The 25565-nt window shown below is 38.7% G+C and overlaps 3 protein-coding genes and 1 non-coding gene across 6 annotated transcripts in view; 1 reads left to right on the plus strand and 3 right to left on the minus strand.

Moving 5' to 3' along the window:
- Positions 1-17367, minus strand: part of UBE2D3 (ubiquitin conjugating enzyme E2 D3) — a 73164-nt gene extending 55797 nt beyond the window's left edge. Inside the window, exon 1 of one of the 2 annotated variants that reach the window (XM_034958958.3) lies at positions 17176-17367. In XM_034958958.3, coding sequence (XP_034814849.1) covers positions 17176-17205 — 30 coding nt within the window. In that variant the 5' untranslated portion in view covers positions 17206-17367. The remainder of the gene's footprint in view (positions 1-17175) is intronic. The other variant, XM_014344701.4, reaches the window with a different exon arrangement.
- Positions 1-25565, plus strand: part of CISD2 (CDGSH iron sulfur domain 2) — a 60682-nt gene that overhangs the window by 23654 nt on the left and 11463 nt on the right. Inside the window, exon 2 of one of the 2 annotated variants that reach the window (XM_063603848.1) lies at positions 17234-19781. In XM_063603848.1, the coding sequence (XP_063459918.1) occupies positions 17234-17713 (480 nt within the window). In that variant the 3' untranslated portion in view covers positions 17714-19781. Of the gene's footprint in view, positions 1-17233; positions 19782-25565 lie in introns of those variants that run through there. The other variant, XM_008955341.5, reaches the window with a different exon arrangement.
- Positions 7490-7593, minus strand: LOC112439745 (small nucleolar RNA U13). The gene has a single exon (XR_003027981.1). It is a non-coding gene; the product is annotated as a small nucleolar RNA U13 (small nucleolar RNA).
- SLC9B1 (solute carrier family 9 member B1) overlaps positions 22210-25565 on the minus strand; it is a 143657-nt gene continuing 140301 nt past the window's right edge. Inside the window, exon 12 of the mRNA XM_055111670.2 lies at positions 22210-25208. Within this exon, the coding sequence (XP_054967645.1) occupies positions 25104-25208 (105 nt within the window). The 3' untranslated portion in view covers positions 22210-25103. The remainder of the gene's footprint in view (positions 25209-25565) is intronic.

Genomic DNA, 25565 nt, shown 5'->3' on the forward strand with positions numbered 1-25565 from the left:
TGCCTGGGTTCAAGCAATTCTCCTGTCTCAGCCTCCCAAGTAGCTGGGACTACAGGTGCACGCCACCACACCTGGCTAATTTTTTTGTATTTTTAGTAGAGACGGGGTTTCACCGTATTGGTCAGGCTGGTCTCGAACTCCTGACCCTCAGGTGATCCACCCACCTCAGCCTCCCAAAGTGCTGGGATTACAGGCGTGAGCCACCGTGCCCGGCAGAACCCCCATATGTTAGCTGGGTACATTGCTACATGGATAGTGACTATAATTTCCTAACTCTCTTGAAAGTTTGGCCATGTAAGTAGGTTTTGGCCCATGGGTCGTAAGTGGAAATGGTGGCTCCAACTTCCGTGATATGCCCTTAGAAAGAAGAGGTATACTCTTTTACTATTTCCTGTTCTCAAATGTATCATGGCAGGAGCTGGAACTACCATCTTAGGCCATGAAATAGAAGCCACACATTCACATATTGAGTAGATCAGATTAAAAAGCTAAAAGTAGCTTGAGTACCTAATATCCAGAGCTGCTCTATCAGTCCTGAACCGATTATCCTTGGACTATGAGAGAAAAAGAAATTTACATCTTATGTCATTACTATTTTGACCTGAGAGCAAGCAAACCTATAATCCCAAGTAATATGTGTTTTTCACATTCCCTCGTATATATATGTTCATGTATATATATACATCTACAAATATAAATATCCGTATGTGCACACACAAATATGTAAACATCTCTATAGGTATTGATGTATTTTGTTTTACAGATTGAGATCCTGCACTTTTCTCCATCTTTTTCTCATTTAGCAATATCTGGAAATGACAACTCATACAACTTGAATTCATTCCTTTTGATAGTTGTATAATATTTTATAGGATGCAGGAGTTGTAATTCATTCTGCTGTTTTCCTACTGATTAGCTTTCATTTTGTTACCCTTTTTTCCACTATGAATATTTTTGTGAATAGAATCTTATGTATTTTATTTCTATAGAACAGATTCCCAAGAATGGTACAGCAAGGACAAAAGATACCTGTAGCTTAAAAAATTTTAATACAGGTTGTCAGACTGTTTTACGAATAAGTTGAAAAATTTCACATTTATGCCAGCTATCTATAACAATACCCTTTTACTTGGACCCCTCACCAGCCATAGTTGCTATTGGTCATTGAACATTTTTCCCAGTCTGAAAAGATGTTTCACCTCACTTGTGACAAGAGAAATGCATAGTAAAATTTTACTGAGATTAAACATTTCTGCTTATTAGTCCCAAATACAACAGTTTGAATAACATACTCTAATAACAATGCTGTGGGGGCACTCTCATCTGTTTATACAGCACCTATGGAGAGAAATTTGGCAATATCTGTCAAAATTACACACAAACACACACATCTTTAACTTAGCAATCTCTTTTCTGTGAATGTATCCAGCAGATATCTTGAACATGTGAGACAAAATTATGTACATTATTATTCAATGATACTGTTTTTAAAAGCCGAAGACTGAAAACAATGTCCATGTCCATCATAAGGGCTAGTAAAATAAATTCTGGCATTCATGTAGTGGAATACTAAGCAGCCATTAAAAGATAAGGAATCTCATTATGGAGTTACATAAATAATTCTAAGATATATTGTAAACTAATATATGTAGGACAGTGTATATATTGTTATGTTTATTTTTAAAATGGAGAATAATATAAATTTGTATTTTTCTGTAAAATATCTGGGAAGGTACGCAAAAAACTAATAAAAGTATTAATGGGATAGGTGGTGGTGTTATGAGAAATTGGTGAACAGGAGATCACGGGAGACTGAAACTCAAAACATCTGTCTCTCTCTACACATACAGTATCTGAATGAACTATCTATTCAAAAAGGAAAGAAAAATAGCTCCTATAGAGTGAATTCAATTTCCCCTACTGTGAGTTTTATGATCCTCACTTTCATCAACTGAATAAAAGGGATAAGATCCACTTCAAAGTACTTTCTGAACACTAAATTAGAGGTGTGCTTAGCTCAGTGTCTGTCCATATTAGGCACTCAGTAAATGTTAGTTGAATTAAAAAAAAATTGTCAGTCTGTTAGACTAACTGGCATCTTATTATTTTAATTTGCATTTTCCTGATTTCTCCTGATTCTGAGCCTCTTTTCATATTTGGATTTATTATTCTCTGAATTCATATTATTTGCCCATCCATTCTTCTGTTGAATTGCTTGTTCCCTTGATGTGAATTTCTGAGTTCCCTGATTAAACCTCCTTGCAAATATTTTTCTAAATTTGTTGTGTATCTATTAATTTCGTTTAGATTTTTTTTGCAAACAAAGGTTATTTTTATATTGACAAATGTGTATATTTTTTAAGGATAATGTATATTCTGCTGTTCTTACATGAAGTATTCTATAAATGTCAACTAGATCCAGTAGATTAATGATACTACAGTTCAATTTTTACTGATTTTCTGCCTGCTGGATGAATTATTGAAAGAGAGATATTGAAGTCTCTGTGATACTGGATTTGTCTATTTCTCTTCGTGGTTCTATCAGTTTTTGCCTTACACATTTTAATGCTGTTAGGTGCATATATGTTAAAGATTGTTTTATCTTTTTGGAGAATTTACCTCTTTATACTTATGTAATGCTTCTCTCTATCCCTGACAGTTTTCCTTTTTCTGAAATCTGCTTTGTCTGACAATATAGCAACTCCAGCTTTCTTTTTATTACTTTTAGCATGGCAGATCTTTATTTACTTTTCACCTATCTATGTCTTTATATTTAAAGTGAGTTTCTTACATATGGTTCCTGAAAAAATGAAAAACTAGTAAAGGCTGTTGTCTTCCTCCCTCCAAATCAACCCTGAGTAACAACAGAAACAAGAAGGAAGCAAAAGCTTGAGGAATAAGATCAAAAACTTAAGAGGAAACCATAGTTAGTGTTAGGAGTAGGTTCTGAAATACTGTTTTGCCATGGCCCACTTTGCTTTGGGACAATCAGTGCCAAACTACTGATTGCTACAGAAATCACCAGCAACAGATCAGGCTTCCTGTAGGATTAGATAAAGGGTCTGTTGAAGTGAGTTGCCAATGAAAAAGTGGGGCTGACCAGATACTATAGAATATTGGGGCATTGACCCCTCCACTCCTTCCCTGCTGCCAGAATTTTGATAAATTATAACAGCCTTCTGCTGCTGGATTGTGGATTTCAACACAGATCCTTACTGGAGAAACAGTAGCAAAGAGAGAGCATCAGTTCTGTGGTTGCCTACAGCTCTTGCTTTCTGCTCCTTAAACTTGTGGGAAGGGATAAAAACAAGGGTCTGCCATTTTGCTCTACCTTTCTATCCATTATTAGAAGGGGTAGTAGATAACACTAGGAGAACATGGCTTGTGAACCAAAATATCTAGACACCTGAGGAGTATGATCACTATCAAACACAACAAATTCTACAACATGTACCAACAGAAGTAGAATAATAGGATATACCAATACTTTTAATAACTCAATTATTCATTCAACACAATTTGTAAAGATACAGGGTCTCACTCTGTTGCCCAAGCTGGAGCAATCATAGTTCACTTCATGCAGCCTTGAACTCTTGGGCTCAAGCAATCCTCCTGCCTCAGCCTTCTTGCTAGCTGGGATTACAGGTGTGTGCCACCACACCCACCTAATTTTTAGAATATTGTTTATAGAGACGAGGTCTTGCAACGTTTCCCAGGCTGCTTCAAACACCTGGCCTCAAGCAATCATCCTGCCTTGGCCTCCTAAAGTGCTGTGATTACAAGCATGAGCCATTGTGCCCAGTTCATTCAGCAGTTTTTTACTGAACACCTACCAAGTGTCAGGTACTAAGGATTCATCAGTCAACAAGATAGGTAAATAATTTTGTTCATGTGGGACATGGCAAGGGGGACAGAGACAAAAAGATACAAATTAACTAAATAATAAAACAATTTTGGAAGGTAATATTTACTACCAAAACAATGCAGAGTAGGTAGATTGGGACTGATGAAAGGGTTGCCATTTTAAAATGAAACCCATCCTAAAATAGGAGCCACAAAGATGCAGGGTTGCGGTGAGGTTGGTAATATGTGAAGAGTGAACAAGAAACCATAAAGCCATGTGAGATTATTAGGTGTGGAAAAATATGAGCTAAAATAAGGATCATAGCTGGGCATGGTGGCTCATGCCTGTACTCCCAGCATTGTGAAAGGCCTAGGCAGGCAAATCACTTAAGGCCAGGAGTTCAAGACCAGCCTCGCTAACATGGCAAAACTCTGTCTCTACTAAAAATACAAACATTAGCCAGGCATGGTGGCGCAAGCCTGTGATCCCAGCTACTCGGAAGGCTGAGGCACCAAAAATTTCTTGAAACTGGGAGGCAGAGGCTGCAGTGAGCTGAGATTGCGCCACTGCACTCCCGTCTGGGCAACAGAGCAAGACTGTCTCAAAAATAATAATAAATAAAAAATTAAAAAATAAAGAACATCATAGATAAATAAATAGCAGGTGGATTGGATCTTATGATGCTTTTAAGATACAGAATTTTAATATTTTTGTGCAGTTAAAATCTCTAGAACTTTTCCTTTGTGCTTTCTAGTGCTTTCATGCTTTGAAAAAAAACCTTTTTATCCAGAGATATTTTTAGGTTGATAATTAAAATATTTAAAAATCATAATATTCGTATATGGAAAGAAATTCAAACAAAATAGGATACTAGAAAGTAAAAGGCCTCATCTACTGTCTCTCCTCCTTTCCTCAGAAGTTATCATTTTTCTAGGTATCCTTCCAGAAATGTTCTATGTATAATCAAATACATGTAATTTTTAAAATTTATAAATAGGATACTACACATACTTTCTACAATTTGCTTTTTTCATTCACACATATGGCCCTACTCCAGAGATTGAGGTTTTAAATATCAGGAAAAATTTTATTTAGAAGGCAAAACTACAGAGACAAAAGATAATTGGTTACCCAGGGGTATAAGGTAGGTAGGGGTAAATAGGTGGAGCATAGGGCATTTATAGGGTAATAAAATGATTATGTATGCTACTATTATGGTGGATACATGACACTATGCAGTTGTCAAAATAGATAGAACTATACAGCACAGAGTGACCCCTAATGTTAACTATGGATTTTAGTTAATAATGTAGCAGTACTGGTTCATCAGTTGTGACAAATGTACCACACTAATGCAGGATATTAATAGGAGAAATGGTGTGTGTTGGGTTAGAGGGTGACATATGGGAATCTGTATTTTCTGCCCTGTTCTTCTGTAAATTTAAAGCTATTCTTTAAAAAGTCTTTGAAAAAACTTCATTTAGAAAAACTATTCTTAAAGCTTTGTATAGAATATTTTAAAGTTGGAGGCTAGAGGTCACATATCTGGTAGACTGTTGCTATGGCCCAAACATAAAATAATAAAGGACTATACTATGGTAGCAAATAAAATTACTTTGAATAGGTTTGCTAATACCTAAGAAAATTTCACATTAGAAATTGAGTGGAATTTAAAGTTTCTAATATAAAGAAATCATGTGTCAAACATAGTGTTAATCAAAAATAGGAAAAAACAATATGCATAAAAATTATGAGAACAAAAGGAAATGTGGCTGAAAAGATGCTAATAGCCATAACATGTTGAATATGTTGTTTCTTTTTAAAGTTAACATGACACAGAGGAACCAGGAAATGCGTCTACTGCATTTAGTTTTATTTATGTTCTTAAATTGTTTATTTCCAGATTTCTGTAACATATATATATATTTTTAAATTCAATTTTATTTTGTGTGTGTGTGTGATGGAGTATCACTCCCTCACCTAGGCTGGAGTGCAGTGCTGCGATCTCAGCTTATTACAACCTCTGCCTCCCGGGTTCAAGCAATTCTTCTGCCTCAGCCTCCTGAGTAGCTAGGATTACAGGCGTGCACCACCACGCCTGGCTAATTTTTTTGTATTTAGTAGAGACAGGGTTTCACCATGTTGGCCAGGCTGATCTCGAACTCCTGACCTCGTGATCCACCTGCCTCGGCCTCCCAAAGTGCTGGGGTTACAGGCATGAGCCACCGCGCCCGGCCTGTATTTTCTTAAAAGATCAGCCATTACCAAGTTATTATTGGATGCCTTTAATCTCTTTTGTTAGTGTATCCATATTCCAATAAAAATTTATTTATAAAAACAGGCAGTGGTCTGCTCTATAGGATCTTGCACTAATAAGTTACTTTAATTCTTTAAGGTTGTCTTGAGAATTAAAACAAATAATGTACAAATAAAACACCATGATTTGGCATATAGTAAGCACTTGAAAATAGTAGTGGCTATTTTATTAAAATAGTGTGTTATCATACAGCTCAAAATGCTGATAAGATGAATCTGAAATTCAGACTTAAAAGTATTTTTATTATAGTAACAAGGTTATATTTGGGATTTTAAGTTTTGTTCTACCACCAGTGGTAGTTTAAGGCTTCTTGTATAACGGTTCTTTGTGATGTTCTTCTTGTCAGAGACACGTGTGATGAACTCTTGGGACATGTTCCACTACTTGGGGATCCTGGTATTTCCTCCTTGCTCAGTTTTCACAAGAAATAGGTTTGGCATCTCTAGGAGTATCAAATGAAGATGTTCAGAAACGACACAAGGTGTCATTTAAAGTTTAAAGTCATTTTCGACTTTAAAAAATATTCTGTTGATATCCATTAATAATGTAGTAAAAGCTTCCAAGTTACTCACTATAAAGTAATGGTTCTGGAAAGAGCATGTTAATTTAAAAAAATAACTACTTTAGGTATGATTGACATGTAAAGCTGTATATATTGTATATAATACAATTAGTTTGGGGATACATTCTAATCATTTATGATAATAACAACTTAGATCTCATACAAAAACTCGACACTTTAACTCATCTATCCTCTCCCACATTGTTATCGATGTCAAAATTTACATTTTTATATTGTGCATCAATTAACAAATTACTGTAGCTATAGTTATTTTTAATACTTTTAACTCAGAGTTAAAAATGATTTTATGTACCGCCATTACATTACAGTATTCTGAATGTAACTCTATACTTCCCTTTACCAGGGAGTTTCATACTTTCACGTTTTCATGTTGCTAATTAGCATCCTTTAGTTTCCACTTCAAGTACTTCAACTTTAGTTTCAGTTTTAGCATTTCTTGTGAGGCAGGTCTAGTGGTGATGAACTCCCTCAGCTTTTGTTTTTGTGGAAAAGTCTTCATCTTTCCTTTTCTGAATGACAGCTTTGTGAGTAAATTATTCTTAGTTGGGAGGCTTTTCTTTTCTTTCAGTATTTTGAGTATATCATCCCATTCTCTTCTGGCTTGCAAGGTTTACTGAAAAACCCGCTGAAAGTCTTATAGGAGCTCCCTTGTACATGACAAGTTGCTTTCCTCTGCTGCTTTCAAATTCTTTGTCATTAACTTTTGAAAATTTGATCATAATGTGTCTCAGTGAAAAAATTTTCATATCAGACAGGTAATGTGCCAGTGTTTTAGCAAGGTCTGAGAAAGGCACATCTTACACAATGGTATGAAAACCCAATCATCATGCTTATGAACCACAAAAAGATCAGTGAAGACATCTTTATGTTCAACCTACATGGAATTCTTTGGGAATTGTGGATCTGGATGTTCATTTTCCTCCCCAGATTTGGGCAGTTTTCTGCTATTATTTCTTTAAATAAGCAATCTGCCTCCTTTCTCTTTCTCTGCTTGCTCTACCACTTCTATAATGCGCATATTGGTTTAGAGTCCTGTAGGCTTACTTCATTATTTTTCCTTTTTGTTCCTTTGACTGGATAATATCAAATGATCTGTCTTCAAGTTCATTGATTCTTCCTTCTGCTTGATTGAATCTGCCACTGAAGCTCACTTTTGAATTTTTCAGTTCAGTTATTGTGTTCTTTAGTTTCAGAATTTGATTTGTTTTTTTTTGATATGGAGTCTCGCTCTGTCACCCAGGCTGGAGTGCAGTGGCGCGATCTCAGCTCACTGCAAGCTCCGCCTCCCGGGTTCACACCATTCTCCTGCCTCAGCCTCCCGAGTAGCTGGGACTACAGGCACCCACCACCACTCCTGGCTAATTTTTTTTGTAATTTTAGTAGAGACGGCGTTTCACCATGTTAGCCAGGATGGTCTCGCTCTCCTAACCTCATGATCCACACGCCTTGGCCTCCCAAAGCACTGGGATTACAGGCGTGAGCCACTGCGCCCAGCCAGAATTTGATTGTTTAGTGGTTTCTTTGTTGAAATTCTCATTTGTTCATGTATTGTTTTCCTGATTTCGTTTAGCTCACTGAGATTCAAGGTGAGTGTTCTGAATTCTTTATCAGGTAATTTATAGGTCTCTGTTTCTTTGGGGTCAACTGCTAGAACTTTAATTTGTTCCTTTGGTTGTCATGTTTTCTTGGTGTGTGTGTGTGTGTGTGTGTGTGTGTTCAACTGCTAGAACTTTAATTTATTCCTTTGGTTGTCATGTTTTCTTGGTGTGTGTGTGTGTGTGTATGTGTGTGTGTGTGTTCTTTTAAGCCTTGCCTTCTAACTTTGCATCTGAAGAAAGAGTCACTTCCTCCAGTCTTTACTGACTAGCTTCAGAAGGGAAAGATGTTCACCAGTCTGCCTGACTAGAGATTCTGAAGGTCTCTCAGACCTTTTCTATGATATGCCCATTCCATTCCTCTTGTTCTGTCTTGGGAGGGGAAGTCTTAGGATTGTGTGCTTTCTTTCAATCTCACAAAGCTAGACTATGTGCTGAGAACCTCCTTTTATTTTCTCTAGTGCAGTGCCTCAGAGTGTTCAAGGTTGTGTGCTTTCTTCCAATCCAGCAGGAGCCAGTTGCTGATATCTGTGTGCTATCTGCTGGGGCCTGCATACACTATCTGCAGGGGAGGTTGGGCTGCTGGCTAGTGGGTGGGTGCATGGAGTGCTGGGTGTGCTTGTCAGTTGAGGGGTTCTGCAGGTGAAGTGTCCTGTAGGGCTCATGGGTGAGCCTATGGTGGAGTCTGCAAGCCAGTTAAGAGACTCCACATCTAGCTCTGAAGAATCATGTGTTGGTTGCTATAAGCCTCTGCTTCTTTTCCCTTCTCCTAGATATTCCTAGACTCTTCATCTGTGAAGAGTCCCTCAGTATTCTGGATAGGGAAAAACAGAAGTGAGCCTTTTGGGCGGCAACACGCAAGGCTAGGGAAGCTGGGCACTCACTTGACTCTTACTTTCCTTCCTGGGAGAACTCATGGGCCAAAAGGGCCTCTCTTGGCACTGAACTCTGCTGCCTTGGAGGAGAAGGATGTAGGTAAAGTGAAACTGTTTTTCTTACCCTCTTCAATGTGTCTATTCTTGAGTTTTTCATTCTACTGGGGTGCTGGAACCTCTTAGCAGGTCTTCCAGGCTCCCAAAATGGTATTTGGTATTTCTGCAGGGGTTTGAGGGCTGGAACCTACTAATCCACCAACTTGCTGATGTCAGTCAGGGTGCCTTTAATCTGAATAGTATTATTTCACACAGAATGCTATCTCTGAGTTTAGTAGCTCAGAGGCAAAATATAAACAGTTAAATAAAGTAACATTATTAAATCTCACATTTATTCTGTGCACAACTACAATATCGCAAAGCATTATGCAGGTTCCTTCTTCATGCCTAGTTCATCAGTGCTTGGAGTAGCTAGTTCCATAAACTTCTGAGGTAATAAGAATCTGCCTTGTTATTTTATTATTTAATGACTATATTTGCAGATTACAGTAACCATGGAATTTCTAAGGCAAAAAAGATGGCTTCCAAAATAGCAAAAGAAACTTCAAAGATCTATGGAATTAAGCTTTTAATTATGCAATATGCATATATAATTATGTATATCATATATTTGCTTTGTAACCATAATCTTTTGTCTAGTCAATGACTGCAAAAGTGGTATGTCAGTGTACACTTATAGAATTATAGAAAAGAAAAGCTTTCTTCAGAGCTCACTCTATTCTATCATGTGTTTGCTTGTTTATTTATTTATTATGGATTGACTGACAGGGTCTCACTCTGTTGCTCAGGCTGGGGTGCAGAGGCATAATCATACCTCACTGTAACCTTAAACTCCTGGCCTGAGGTGATCCTCCCACCTTGGCTATATAGATAATTCTATATACTGTTAGTTTTTAGTACCACAAAGTGTTATGGAAGGTGATTTCAAAATAGTTTCGCCATGTTATTGATTTATAGATCCCAGTTTTGTTTCTTTAGTTTTCCATTTATTTCTAGTTTGCTGGACTTCCTCTTAAAACTGTGGGGTTAAGGCAAGGCAGTTCCAAATGTAGTTCCTCATACACAAAGGGGAAGTAAGAACACCAAACACCAAAATCAAAATGTTCTAATAAAAAAAGTTTATCTCTTTAAAATGTTGAATAGACAGATTTAATAATAATTCTTTTTTTAAAAAAATTGATTAGTTTCTCATATGATAATCATTATTTTAACCCCAACCTATAGTCCACTGTAAGTATCCTTTTAATTTGTTAAAGCATATTAGTTGTTCCATTAATTTCATCTACTTTTCCAATCCATCAATCTGTGATTCCTTTTACCTTTCTCTTATTTTGGGTTTCTTATACCTTGATCAAATGTCCTACTTTTTCTTAGTTTATTCCTCATTTAGGTGGAACACATCCTCTATTAGCTTTCTGAGAAGAGAATGCGTAGATTGTGTATTTTTTAAACCTTTTAGGTTTGAAAATGAGTTTATTGTAGTTTCACAATGGGTTCTTGGTTTGGATTGGTATAGAATTCTAAATTATAGGTAGTTTTTCTTCAGATATTTTAAGAATTGCCCTTTAACTACCAGAGCTACTGTTAAGAAGTCCAGTACATTTAACTTTTGTAGTATGTGTCTCAGTCTGTTTGGGTTGCTATAAAGGAATACCTGAGGTTGGGTCATTTATTTAAATAAGAGGTTTATTTGGTTCATGGTTCTGCAGGCTGTACAAGAAGCATGATGCCAGTATCTGCTTCTTGTGAAATCTTCAGACTGCTTACACTGAGGGCAGAAGGCAAGAGGAACCCATGAACACACAGTTCACATGGTGAGAGAGAAAGGCCAGAAGTGAGGGGTATGGGTATGCCCAGGCTTCTTTGTTTTTTTGTTTTTTTGTTTTTTTTTCTTTTTTTGAGACAGAGTCTCACTCTGTGGCCCATGCTGGAGTGCAGTGGCACAATCTTGGCTCATAGCAACCTCCGTCTTCCAGGTTCAAGCGATTCTCCTGCCTCAGCCTCCCAAGTAGCTGGAATTACAGGTGTGTGCCACCACACCCAGCTAATTTTTGTATTTTTAGTAGAAATGGGGTTTCACTATGTTGGCCAGTCTGGTCTCGAACTCCTGACGTCAGGTGAGCCACCCACCTTGGCCTCCCAAAGTGCCGGGATTACAGGCGTGAGCCACCGAGCCTGGCCCCAGGCTCTTTTTAACAACTACCTCTCACAGGAGCGAACAGAGTAAGAACTAATTATCACAAGGACTATACCAAACCATTCAGGAGGGAACCACCCCTATGACCCAAACACCTCCCACTAGGCCCTACCAACAACATTGGGGATCAAATTTCTTTTTCTTTTTTGAGACAGTCTCACTCTGTGACCCAGGCTGGTTGCAGTGGTACAATCTCAGCTCACTGCAACCTCCATCTCCCGGGTTCAAGTGATTCTCATGCCTCAGCCACCTGAGTAGCTGGGGTTACAGGTATGTGCTACCACACCTGGCTAATTTTTGTATTTTTAGTAGAGATGGGGTTTCACCATGTTGGCCAGGCTGGTCTTGAACTCCTGGTCTCAAGTGATCTGCCCGGCTCAGCCTCCCAAAATGCTGGGATTACAGACGTGGGTCACCGTGCCCAGCTGGGATCAAATTTCAATATGAGACTTGGAGGGGTCAAACAAACCACATCTAGAGAAAGAGCTCCAGAAATCTGCATGGGGTTCCTTAAGCATTTTATATTAATAACAATCTTACATACTCAATAGCCATGTTATTAGTATTGACACATTACATAATTACATTGATCATGTAGATCTAGACCAACCACTGTGAAAAAAACAAGGTGCAGCTAATAATAAAAAAGATGAGTTGATAATGAGGTAAAAAAAAAATGATGAAGATGAAATATCACACTAACTATGCATGTATATGTGCCAGGTACTGTTTTAATTGCTATCTATGTCTTAATTCAGTGAATATACACAACACAACCTTAAGATGTAGGTATTACCTACATTTTTACAGGTTATATAATTTATCCTAGTAGAATCAGAATTGTAGTCCAAACAGTGTGGCTCCAAGAGTCTACAGTCTTAACTATAATGCTGTATGTAATTCCTTGCAGTAAGTAGACAGTAGTAGTATTTTGTTATATTGTTATTAAACGCCCTTTCTTGACCAAATAAAAAATTGGCAAACCTATCTTGACTTCCCAATTTAAAAATTTATTGGCTGATGAAATCTAAAAGCCTGGAAATCATCAATTTATAGGGCCAGTAAAGAACAAAAAAAATTAAAATTTGAGAAGTAACTGATGGAGCAAGGTCTTAAAGGGATTCAGCTCTAGAATACAGGGAGCAGTTAGATTTGGAGAACAGAACAAAAGCTAAATATAGAAGGGATTATGACCAAGTAGAGATGATGGTGAGAAAAGCTTCTCTAGTAACTAAAAATCAAGGTCATCTGAGCTCAAAATAAGGCTGGTAATGTTAATAGAAGACATAATTATTAATATAGAATAGTGAAGATTTGAACAACTTTTGTCAGGAATGAGAAAAATAAATAAATCCAGGAATGGGCTGACAGAGCAGAAAAAGACAGGGTTTCAAAACTAAATCAAAGAATGTTTAGTGGCAGTAAAAATGTACCAGAATGTGAGAATGTGGTCACCAGTAAAATTGCTGAATTTAAGGTCTGAAAGCCAGAGTAAAGGGTCATTCATTGATGGTAAAGATGATAATGATAATAACCATTCATTGAGTATATTACAAAATTAATTGTATCTAGTCATAACCACTGGTATCACCATATCAAAGAGAAGAAAACTGAGGCCCTAATTAATTTTCAGTAAAAAGTTAAGTTTTTCATACAACTTGACAAGAGGACTCTGAAATTCATAGAGTAGTAAAAAGGCCAGGCATTCACAATGCAATTTGAAGAAAACAGGTGGGGAAGCTTATCTTGCTAGATATTAACACTTACTTACATAGTTGTAGCAATTATGACAGTATGGTATTGTTATAGAGGTTATACAAATACAGCAATGGAAGAGAATAAGCAACCCAGGATGTGTGGAAACCTGATTTGAGATAAGTGACATTACAAACCACAAAAAGAAGTTTAACTCTTCAATAAATGGTGCTAGAACATAGTTGTTTGTATGTAAAATAATAACAAATGAGAGTAGATCCCTTTTTCATGCACAAAAAGTAAGTACTGGGTTGAGTAAAGCCCTAATATGAAGAATATAAGTTTAAAACTTTTAGCAAAAACACAGGTGAATACCTTTGTGATTTAGGGGTAGAAAAAGATTTCTTAAACAAGGCTCCCAGAACACAAATTGTAAAGAAAAAGATGAATAAATTTGACTACACCCAAACCAAATTTCAGTATAAAAACAGACATACACGGCCAGGCACGGTGGCTCACGCCTGTAATCCCAGCACTTTGGGAGGCAGAGGCAGGTGGATCATGAGGTCAGGAGTTCAAGACCAGCCTGACAAATATGGTGAAACCTCGTCTCTACTAAAAATACAAAAATTAGCCGGGAGTGGTGGCGGGCGCCTGTAGTCCCAGCTACATGGAAGGCTGAGGCAGGAGAATCACTTGAACCTGGGAGGCAGAGGTTGTAGTGAGCTGAGATCGCGCCACTGCACTCCAGCCTGGGCAACAGAGACTCTGTCTCAACCAAAAAAAAAAAAAAAAAAAGACATATACTAGGAGAAGATAAGCAACAGGAAAAGATAAGCAACCAATGTAACCAACAAGGTAATATTTTCCAGAAAACATGTACCAGTGAAACTGATGAACAAACCAGTAGCACAGTGGGCAAAGATGTCAAGAGCAGACTAGTAGGCATTTGGAATTAGACTCCTAGAATTAAGATTAGCCTAAAGAAATCTGGGCTGGAAATAGAGATTTGGGCTATATCTTAATGATCATATTTGAATTTGGGGCACTGGATGACCTAATGGGAAAAAAACATGAAAGAAATAAAAGTCTTGGGCCTAGCTAGGACAGGCAGAAGATGAGTGATCCAAGCTTAAGTGCTTGAAAGTAAATAATGACTCCTTTAACTGTATTTACATATTTACTTTATCTTGAGTTTTCTGACCACAGTTTCTTTATGTCTTTTAAAGATGGAGTCTAAAAACACTATCGCATAAGGTGGTCAGATAAGCCTATTACATCTATTTAGAGCAATATTATCTTTAGACCATGTTTCATGTGCAGCCAAGAAGGCAGGGTTGTGGAAATGAAATACAAATATAAATGAAAACAGGATTTAAATTTTAAGTAAAGGGAATTTACGAAAATATTCCTTTTAAGTGGATAATAAGGATTTTTAAATTGGTGGAGTTAGGAATTATTTCCTATTACACATTCGCATAGCTCATGTAATGCATCAGAATACCTAATATATGATCCACACCTTTTCTCTGAATTTCAAGGCCTCCCAAAAAAGTTTTATCCATATAGACTTGCATTCACTACATTTTTTCTACTTGAAAATAGCAAACCAGCTATTCACATAAACTGCTAAGAGGAAGTAAGCCAACCATAAAAATTACATACTGTAAAATTACTTATATGTGAGGGTCAAAAACATGCACAGCAATACAGAATAGTAGTAATGGTGGTGGATGTGGTTGGAAGGGTCGCTTTTTAAAAACACCTCTATTGAACATTCTGTATATTGATGTGGGTGGTGGTTACCTGGAACTGTACATTTGGCATTTGAGCATTTTACTATATCTTTAAATTGAGGTATGTATTTTTTAATTCTTTAAAGAAAAACTGCTTGGAGGTCTTATTCTTAATGCACAACAATCACAAACATTAAATTTATACAGTCCAGAGAATGTAAAGTTGCTTTAAAAAAATTCTTTCCTTTTCTCACTTTAAAATACCAAGGGGAAAAATTAAACTCAACACAGCACGTCTTGCCCTTGTCAAGATGACAGATCCTCTAAGAGAAGAAACGAATAGGTAATGGCCTTTTCCAGATTTTCTTTTCCTAATGTACCCCACTTCCAACCTACCCCTACCTCAACTAGGGTATCTAGTTGTACCCAAGGGTGCTTCTACATTAGATCCACAGAGATTAAAGATAACAGTTAACAGAATAGTCCAGAGGACAAGGATATTCAAGTTCCATCATCTTCAGGATAAAAAAGCTCCAGGGTTTACCTCCAAACTCTCTCTAAAGGAAATCCCATCAACCTTTTAAACATCACTTTGTATACACCATCTTCTGTACTGCCCTAGCTCAAAAACATGAACCTGTATCTAAACGTGTTTGTAGAATTTCCATTGTAAATTTTACTTTAACAATTTTGAACAATTATAATGATAGAAAATTATTTAATCTAGATTTTGGTCAACTCTATTACTGATATTCTTTTTTAGTCAAGGACAATCACAAACACTAAACTTATACAGTCCAGAGAATGAAAGATTGCTTTAAAAAATTCCTTCCTTTTCTCACTGTAAAATAAAAATACCAAGGGGAAAAATGGAAAGTATTTATTATAACTGGCTGTTACACTGTCATACACAATGAAATACTGGACCATTAGCAGTTCATTATTATATGTTGTTAAGTGTAGAACTGTAAATAATGAGGCATATTATTAAGATATCACACACATTATCCAATCAGCAAGTGCACAACTTCGGACATTTTGACTTCAGCCAAAATATGAAACAAAGTCATAGCAAGAAAGTTATTTCAAGGGACTGAAATTTTCTCCTCTTACCCTTCAAATCTTTTAGAGATATTAATAAAAACAACTATCCAGCCTGGGCGATATAATGGGACTCCATCTACATACACACAAAAATTTTTAAAATTCGTTGGGTGTGGCAACACATGCCTGTAAACCCAGCTACTTGGAAGGCTGAGGCAGAAGGATCCCTTAAGCCGGAGTTAGAGTCTGCGGTGAGCTATGATCTGACCACTGCACTACAGCCTGGGCGATAGAGCGAAACCTTGTAACAACAACAACAACAAAAGTAAAACCTTCAAGATCAAGCTTGCCCAACAGGATGGCTTTGAATGCCACTCAATGCAAATCTGTAAACTTTCTTAAAACTTTATGAAAAAAAAATTTTTTTTTAGCTCATTAGCTACCATTAGTGTTAGTGTATTTATGTGTGGCCCAAGACAATTCTTCTTCCAGTGTGGCCTAGGGAAGCCATAAGGAACCCCTGCGCTAGACTTCAGCAGAAGCCTTGTAACATAAAGAAAACCATACATAAGGCTTTAGATTCTTTTTTTTTTTTTTTTTTTTTTGTGACGGAGTCTTGCTCTGTCGCCCAGGCTAGAGTGCAGTGGCACATTCTCGGCTCACTGCAACCTCCGCCTCCCTGGTTCAAGCGATTCTCCTGCCTCAGTCTCCCGAGTAGCTGGGACAGGCACCTGCCACCGCGCCCGGCTAATTTTTGTATTTTTAGTAGAGACGGGGTTTCACCATCTTGACCTGGCTGGCCTCGAACTCCTGACCTCGTGATCCACCCGCCTCGGCCTCCCTAAGTGCGGGGATTACTGACGTGAGCCACCGCGCCCGGCCAGCTTTGGATTCTTTTACCACTTTCCCGAAGGAAAAGGAACTGAAAATATCTAAGGAAGGACTACTACGAATCTTCTCTGAGTGGCAAAAACCAGAGGTTTTTGGAGCTAGGACTGCAGTTAAGTTGCCAAGGGGCAGAGATGTAAACAGTTCCTGGTTTAGTTAAAATATTTTAATTTTTATTTTTTTAAGCCTGGCCTTTTGGGTGAAGGAGTAAAATTAGGCACTGGGGTCTGGGTAGGGGGAGGATACTCATGGGCGAGTATGCAACCCTAGGGCCACAGCACCCAAACTGTAGGGGAAGAGGCGGGGCGAGAGGGGACGAAGTAGAGACAGCAAGAGAGACTCACTTTTGAAAGGCACTTTCGGTTAGAAAGCATTCTCACATGCTTATCTCATCGCACACAGTATCCTTTCTGCTGGTCTCCAGCATCTACAGACGTTAAAGGCCCAACAGGAGGGCCACCTTCACACGAGATTCCGAGGAGGGCCTCGCTACCCGCCAGTTCCCGCGCCTCGGCAGTCCGCCGCGAGCGTACGTCACTCGCCCGCCGCCAATCGGCGCCCGGCAGGTCACCTCTCCTCCCAGGGCCCGCCGCCCCGCCCGCCGCCCAGGCCGAGGCCGCCAGTGCCCGCCGGCCGCTTCCGCTCTCGGCGCAGGCGCTGCAGCTTGGCCAGAGCGGAGGGGGCTCGGGAGAAGAGTGGACGCCGCTGGCCAGGATGGTGCTGGAGAGCGTGGCCCGTATCGTGAAGGTGCAGCTCCCTGCATACCTGAAGCGGCTCCCAGTCCCTGAAAGCATTACCGGGTTCGCTAGGCTCACAGGTAATCCTCCCCCATCAGCCAGTCCCCATCCTTGCACGTTCGCCAAGCGGGGGAAGGAGGCGTAAAAATCCTAGGGCCAAGGGGCGGGACGGAGCTCGGCGCCTGGCACGTGATCCCCGCGCGCAGAGGAAGGTGGGCGCGCGCCGGCGCAGCTGCCTGGGGAAAGCCTGTGAGGCAGCCTCCGGGTGCTTGATGCCCCAGGGTCTTTTGTCCTCGGAGTTGTCTCCGGTGTCATTCCGTGGCAAGATACCAGGTTTTTGCAGAGAAGGTGCTGAGTTGGGAACAGGCCAGTCTCTTTCATCTCCTGTCCTGCTCATCGCTCTCTGTAGCGTACTTGTTTATTTTAAAGCGGGCTAAGTCGTCGTTATCTAAGGCCTCATGTAACAGGCAGCCCCAGCTACCGGCTGGGTTGTACCCTCAGCATGTGGGTGGGAGTGTGTGGGAGAGAAATATAGACTTACACGTAACACGTATATGACCGTTTTATTTAGTAACGAAATTAGGAGATAACCTCCATTCCCTCAGGTTAGAATTGACCTATCATAGGTGGCATTTGAGGTCATCTCCGTTTCTACGGTCCCGGGGCCTGCTGCGGTAACTTAAGTTGGAAGAAAGATACCTTACCCAAGAAAGTATTCGAAGGCCGGTATGAGGAGTGAAATCTTAGAAAATGAAATTTAGTGAATATATGTAACGTTCTATACTCAAGGACCCTCACTTAACCCACACAACTCATGAGGATTTCACATCTAAAGGATGAAAATCTCCAGAATGCAGTCAACACTTGGGAGATTGTGTTGAGTTATGAGCATTTCATTGTAAGGGGGATATTTCTAAACGGAACTCAGACCGAGTAGGATGGTGAAGGAATCAGCAAGTATTGAACTCCTATGTCCTAGGTTATCAGGGAGTGCAAACATGAATTAAGATAATTCTGAGGTAAATAGGGTTGCTTCGCCGGGAACGTTCTAAAGATCTGTAGTACCTGACCTAAAATACAGCAATCGCACAGCTGTCTGGTAGAAGAAATATAAGATTTGTGTAGACTAAAATATAGAACTGATAACAAATTAACCAAATGAGTGAAGGTTATTGGGAGGTGAATTTCAGTCTAAGGAAGATTTTTTTTTTAATTAAAGAATGCTTTCCCCAAACAAATGTGGTGCTTCAGTGATAGCCCCTCTCAAAGATGAAAAAAACAAACAAAAAGACTCTGGTGGTGGGTGGTCGATAGATTTAGAAGGGATAAACTAGATGACAATTAAATTCTCTTCCAAATCTAGAGATTCATTGAATTATGGTCAGACAGACGCTCTGTTGAGTGGATTGTGAGATTTTAATATTTTTTAAATATTAAGAGTTTTAGTAGAAAACATGCAATTGAATAGAAAGCATGGTAACAATAATAAACATTAAAAAGGAACATTAAACATCAGAAGCAATGCAAAAGTAAAATAAAATGAAAAACGTTTCACATCAAGTGTTTATAAACATCAGATCTTTTGATCCTACCAGTTTACTCTGACAGAATTGCAGCAATTCCATAAAATTTTGGCTTTCCCCACTTCTTTTACTTAAGTACTTTACATATTTTAATATAATCCTCATTTTTTCCCTAACAACTAAATACTTATTTTAGTTTTAACATCACAATGGGCCTAACCATTCATTCCCTTACAACTGGAAATTAGAAATGTTTCTATTTTTTAAAATTCATTATGTAATAGTTCATTGGCAAGTAAGCAAATACCAGTTGTCATATTTCTCCCTTTTGGATGTCTTCACTTAAATAGCAATACCAGGCCAAAACGGTATGATCATATTGTGACTTTTGTACCCTTTTGTCATTTTGACATTTGTACCTTCTTACTAATTTGCATAAGTTAACTGTTGAGGAATTTTTAACAGTCAAGAAAGGAAAATGTCCAATGAATTACGTATGTTTTTTCCAGATGGTGGCTGCATTTGTATTAGTTTCGATTCTCTGTAAATCAAGTATAATTGAAGAAAATTAGAAAGTATGAAACTAGATTTAATGGCTAGATTTTAGAAGTATGCTTTCTTTTCTTGAGGATCCCTAGTGTCAACAAATATTTAATTCCTATTAAAGACATTAAGAAAACTCAACCAAAACCTTTTCCCTCTTAAATCAAGAATATATAGTAACTTCCTCTTAAAAGTTGTTAAATATTTAATATGAAGACTGATTCTCAGAAATAATGACCATTCTGAGAAGTATTTTAATAACATACATTTAACTTAAGTCCCATTACAGTGTGGCTATAGTTAATAGTTCTCATTTTATTGCTGGTTTATTTAGGAAACATGAACATGCTTGTAATAACTGGTTTATGAAAAACATGAGATAGCCCTTTTTGGATTGGACAAAACAATTGCAGGGTTTATTTTGGAGTACTATAGAAGAAAAATTTCAGTGGCTATTTTCCACTCTCGGTCTCCCATTCTGAATAGATTGTAACAGTTAATGACATTTGGCTTTCTTAAATGAGTTACTTGTAGAATCCATAATGTACACTTTTGTTAAAATAAAAACCTGGAAGACAACTTTTTAGCAATTGTTTAAAATGTCTAGGAGACCAAAAAATATTTCCATTTTCTTCTATGAAAATTAGAGCAAAAAAAATACAGTTCACATTATTATTGCCTACATTTCCTTCCCTATTTAAATCTAGCTGTTTTTTAAAGCTATTGACTCTCTTATGATGACTCTGCATTCTTAGAAACCACATGGAGATCTTTAATGACCATATGCTAGTTAAGTACAGGCAGTTCTTACCTATCAGAAACAACTTAACTATGTTTGTTTATGTCACATTTTCAAGAGTGAGGCGTTCAAGATAAATTACTGTGATTAGCTAATTTATGTTTAACTTAGGTTTTTGTTTTGTTTTGTTTTTTGAGAGGGAGTCTCTTTTGCCCACACTGGAGTGCAGTGTCGGCTCACTGCAACCTCTGCCTCCTGGGTTCAAGCGATGCTTATGCCTCAGCCTCCTAAGTAGCCGGGACTACAGGCATGTGCCACCATGCCTGGCTAATTTTTTGTATTTTTAGTAGAGACGGAGTTTCACCATGTTGGCCAGTCTGGTCTTGAACTCCTGACCTCAGGTAATCCATCTGCCTCGGCCGCCCAAAGTGCTGGGATTACAGGTGTGAGCCACTGCGCCCAGCCCTACCTTAGGTTTTAAGTGGTAATAGTAAACTCATGCATTGAAAATATTTTATCTTTTCTACAGTTAAGAAATAGAAATAATTTCTGTGTTTAGCTACAAATGATAAATGAGAAAATATGTTATAAAATAACCAGCAACCAAGCTGCCAGTATTATTTTTATGGTATCATAAGATGATATGGCTATATTATATGTAGATGTTTGAAAATTTGAAATGGAAAAATTCTGTTCTAGTTCTGTGGAATGTAATTCCTCATTAAGATCGGAGTTTGTCTATGTCATTTTTATGTCATTTTATGTCATTTTTAGCTATTATTAAAAAATGTTTTAATAATAGTATTTATATGTCATAAGGAATAGGTGTCATAGCTAGCCTGTGTCACTATATATAATAAAAGGTTAAACCTAATTTTGTTTCCCAAAGAAGATACTTCGTTTTGACAGTGTCTAAACTTTCAGAAAATTTATGCTAAAATTGGTAGCTACTGTATTATTCCGTTTTCATACTGCTATAAAGAACTACGTAAGACTGGGTAATTTATAAAGGAAAGAGGTTTAATCCACTCACAGTTCAGCATGGCTGGGGAGGCCTTAGGAAACGTACAATCATGGCGGAAGGCGAAGGGGAAACAAGGCACCTTCTTCACATCATGGCAGGAAGAAGTGCCGAGCAAAGGAGGAAGAGCCCCTTATAAAACCATCAGATATCATGAGAACTCACTCACTATCACCAGAATAGCATGGGGGATACCACACCCATAATCCAATTACCTCTACCTGGTCTTTCCCTTGACACGGGATTATGGGGATTATAATTCAAGATGAGATTTCAGTGGGGACACAAAGCCTGACCAAATCAGCTATTCAAGTTGCTTTGAAATTTTCTTTTCTGACTAGATTTTGGTTTTCTTTTGTGAGAAAGGGTTTCACTCTGTTGCCCAGGCTGGAGTGCAGGTTTCATGATCTCTACCCACTCATTGCAGCCTTGACTTCACAAGCTCAAGCCATCCTCCCACCTCAACCTCTTGAGTAGCTGGTACTACAGGTGCACGCTACCACACCTGGCTCATTTTTTTGTATCTTATTTTAGAGACGGGGTTTTGCCATGTTGCCCAGGCTGGTCTTGAGCTCCTGAGCTCAAGCTATCCACTCACCTCAGCCTCCCAAAGTGCTGAAATTACAGGTGTGAGCCACTGTGAGTGGCCTAGATTTTGTTTCTCTGATGGTGCTGGTTCTTTCCTTCTTCCTTTTTGGTCCTGTTATTTATCTTAATAGTGGGATACGTGGAAGGCTGAGGCAAGAGAATTGCTTGAGTCGTGGCACTACATTCCAGCCTAGGCAGCAGAGCGAAACCATCTCAAAAAAAAAAAAAAAAAAAGGGATGTAAAAGTCAATATGAATATTAGGTCCTTGCTCAGTATTGAGCTCGATAAGAAGATGAACAACTCACATTTAAAAATTGGCAAAACAGGCCAGGTACGGTGTGGCTCATGCCTTTAATCCCACAGCTTTGGAAGGCTGAGGCGGGCAGATCACTTGAGGTTGGGAGTACGAGACTAGCCTGGCCAACATGGTGAAACCCCGTCTCTACTAAAAATGCAAAAATTAGCCGGGTGTGGTAGTGCACACTTGTATTCTCAGCTACTCAGGAGGCCAAGGCAGGAGAATCGCTTGAACCCAGGAGGCAGAGGTCACAGTGAGCTGAGATCGTGCCACTGCACTCCAGCCTGGGCAACAGAGTAAGACTCTGTCTTCAAAAAAAAAAAAAAAATTGGCAAAACAGAAAAATGAACAAAATCTTATCCTTTGCAGCAATATGGATGCAGCTGGAGACCATTATCCTAAGGAGATTAACACAGAAACAGAAAACCAAATAACACATATTCTTACAACTGGGAGCTAAACATTGTGTATTCATGGACATGAAGATGGCAACAGTAGACACTGGGAACTGCTGAAGGGGAGGGAGGCAGGAGGTCAAGGGTTGAAGACTATTGGGTACTATCCTCACTACCTAGGTGAGAGGATCAGCCATATCCCAAACCTCAGCATCACACAATATACCCATATGACAAACCTGCACATTTACCTCCTCAACCTAAAATAAAAGTCGAAATTATATTAAAATATTTTAAAAAGGAAATTTGGGCACACACAAAGGGAGAACACCATGTGAAGATGGAGGCAGAGATTGGGGTGATAGACCTACAAGCTAAGGGACACCACAGCTTCTCCCTCAGATCCTCCAGAAGGAATCAACCATGCTGACACCTTGATTTTGGACTTCTCGCCACTAGAACTGTGAGTGAATACATTTCTGTTGTTTTAAGCTAAAAAAGAAAACGAAAATGCAAGCACGAACACATTGTTCTCTGCAGTTTAGGGAATCCTAGTAGAGACTACTGCTCACATTTGTTCTCTCTTCTCTGCTTTAATGGCCACTACCTTAGTTTTATCTCAAACTATTTTCTTCCAGACCATTTCCATGGATTTTCAACAGGTTGTCTTGCCTTGTCTTCTTCCACTAGCCCTCTCTGCTATTCCTGTGGCCCTCTAATCCATCTTCCATCTGATACCAGAGTGACTTCATAGGTGAACAATTTCCTAGTTAGGTTAATATTCAAATATTTCAGTGGTTTCCTATTATGCACAGGTTAGATTCTTACTTACCTGTTGAATATCAGAGTTTGTCATCATACGGCACCTGCTCAGTTCTACAGCTCCCTTTCATTAAATTCTAACAGTACTATGGTGCTTAGTTTCCCAGACACTTAATGCATGTCATATCTCCGTACCTTTGCCTATGCAGCTTCCTCTGCACGGAATGAAGCTCCTCCTCCCATATTCCCATGAACTTCTGTACTCTTCATCTTTCAGAAACCTATTTAAGTATCAAAACCTATACAGTTTTTGCTCATGCCAGTAAAGAGTGAATAACTTGTACCTCTGCGTTGCTTCTGTATGATTGCTGATAGTACACAGTATTATGATCGTCTTTTATAGGTCTGTCTTCCATACTAAATGGCAAGCTCCTTTCTAACAGGGAGTGTGTTTTATAATTTTTGTATCTTCAGTACCTGTCCCATCACCTGATACATGTGAGTGAGGTATTACAATTTTAGAAGGTGCTGAAAGTTTTTTTCTTAAATATTTTAAGTAGTCTTCCTGTATTTTAACTTACACTGTTATTATTCATAAGCCATGAACAAAAACGAATAAGTCCAGACCTTGTAGGAATTATCTCAAATGCCAGTTTATTGGAGTACAAACTCAATTAGGCTAAAACTTACTGAGGTCTTGGTTTATGTAAGTCTCTGTTAAAGGGTAGGGAGTTAGGGATTTTTTGTTTAGTTGGGGAGGAGACAAATATTTACCTAACTATATAGTTTTAAGGCAGAATGCATTAATAGTTTGAATTGTGTTCTGTAGTTTTTACTGAGTGGGTTCCTACTTCATTCGTTTCTCCCAGCAATCCTATGAAGTTAGAAGACTCTTTTCTTTGTGCCTTGAAAATTCTGTGCTCAAGTGCTTGAGCTCCTGGCTTCTCATTCGTTAGGTCTCTGCTTAAAGGTTCTTTTTTCAGAAACCTTCCCTGACCCCTTACCTAAAATTGCAGCCAACCTACTGCTTTGCCCCAGGTTAGTTTTTCTCTTATGTCATCCTTTATTTCCTTTATAACAGTTACTACAGTCTGTGATCATCTTGTTTATTTGTTCACTTGTTTATAGTCTCTGTCCTCTGAAATATATACCCTATGAGAGAAGGGACCTTATCTATTAGCCTGTATCCCCACATAGTGCAATTTGTGGAGTGTGGTAGGTACTAAGTAAATATTGTTGAACAAATGAGCTTACAGTTGTTATTCCTGCTTTACAGACAAAAGAAACCTGGTTCCAAGTATATGAAAATCTGGATTTATACCACAGATAAACTGAATTAGTTGTTTACTGAAGTCCTGTTATATGCAAATTACTAAGCACTGGTTACATAGATATAAATAAGACAGCTACTGTATTTGCATTTAGCACAGTATCTCTCCATAGTAGGTGTATTAGTCTGTTTTCACACTGCTATAAAGATAACTACTCAAGAGGCCAGGTGCTGTGGCTCATGCCTGTAATCCCAGTACTTTGAGAGGCCAAGGTGGGCAGATCACGAGGTCAGGAGATCGAGACCATCCTGGTCAACATGGTGAAACCCCATCTGTACTAAAAATACAAAAAAATTAGCTGGGTGTGGTGACGCACACCTGTAATCCCAGCTACTCAGGAGGCTGAGGCAGGAGAATCACTTGAACCCGTGAGGTGGAGATTGCAGTGAGCCAAGATCACGCCACTGCACTCCAGCATGGTGACAGAGTAAGACTCCATCTGGAAAAAAAAAAAAAAGATAATACCCAAGAATGGGTAATTTATAAAGGAAAGAGGTTTAGTTGACTCACAGTTCTGCATGGCTAGGTAGGCCTTAGGAAACTTACGGTCATGGTAGAAGGGAGCGCAGACACCTTCTTCACAAGGAGGCTGGAGAGAGAAGAGTGAGGAGTGAAAGGGCAAGAGCCCCTTATAAAACCAGATCTCATGCGAACAGCATGGGGAAAACCACTCCCATGATCCAATCACCTCCCACCAGTTTCCTCCCTCAACATGTGGATATTATGGGGATTATAAGAGGTGAGATTTGGGTGGGGACACAGAGCCAAGCCATATTATTCCACCCCTGGCTCCTCC

Source organism: Pan paniscus, chromosome 3, assembly GCF_029289425.2.
Source record: "Pan paniscus chromosome 3, NHGRI_mPanPan1-v2.0_pri, whole genome shotgun sequence".
NCBI lineage: Eukaryota > Metazoa > Chordata > Mammalia > Primates > Hominidae > Pan > Pan paniscus.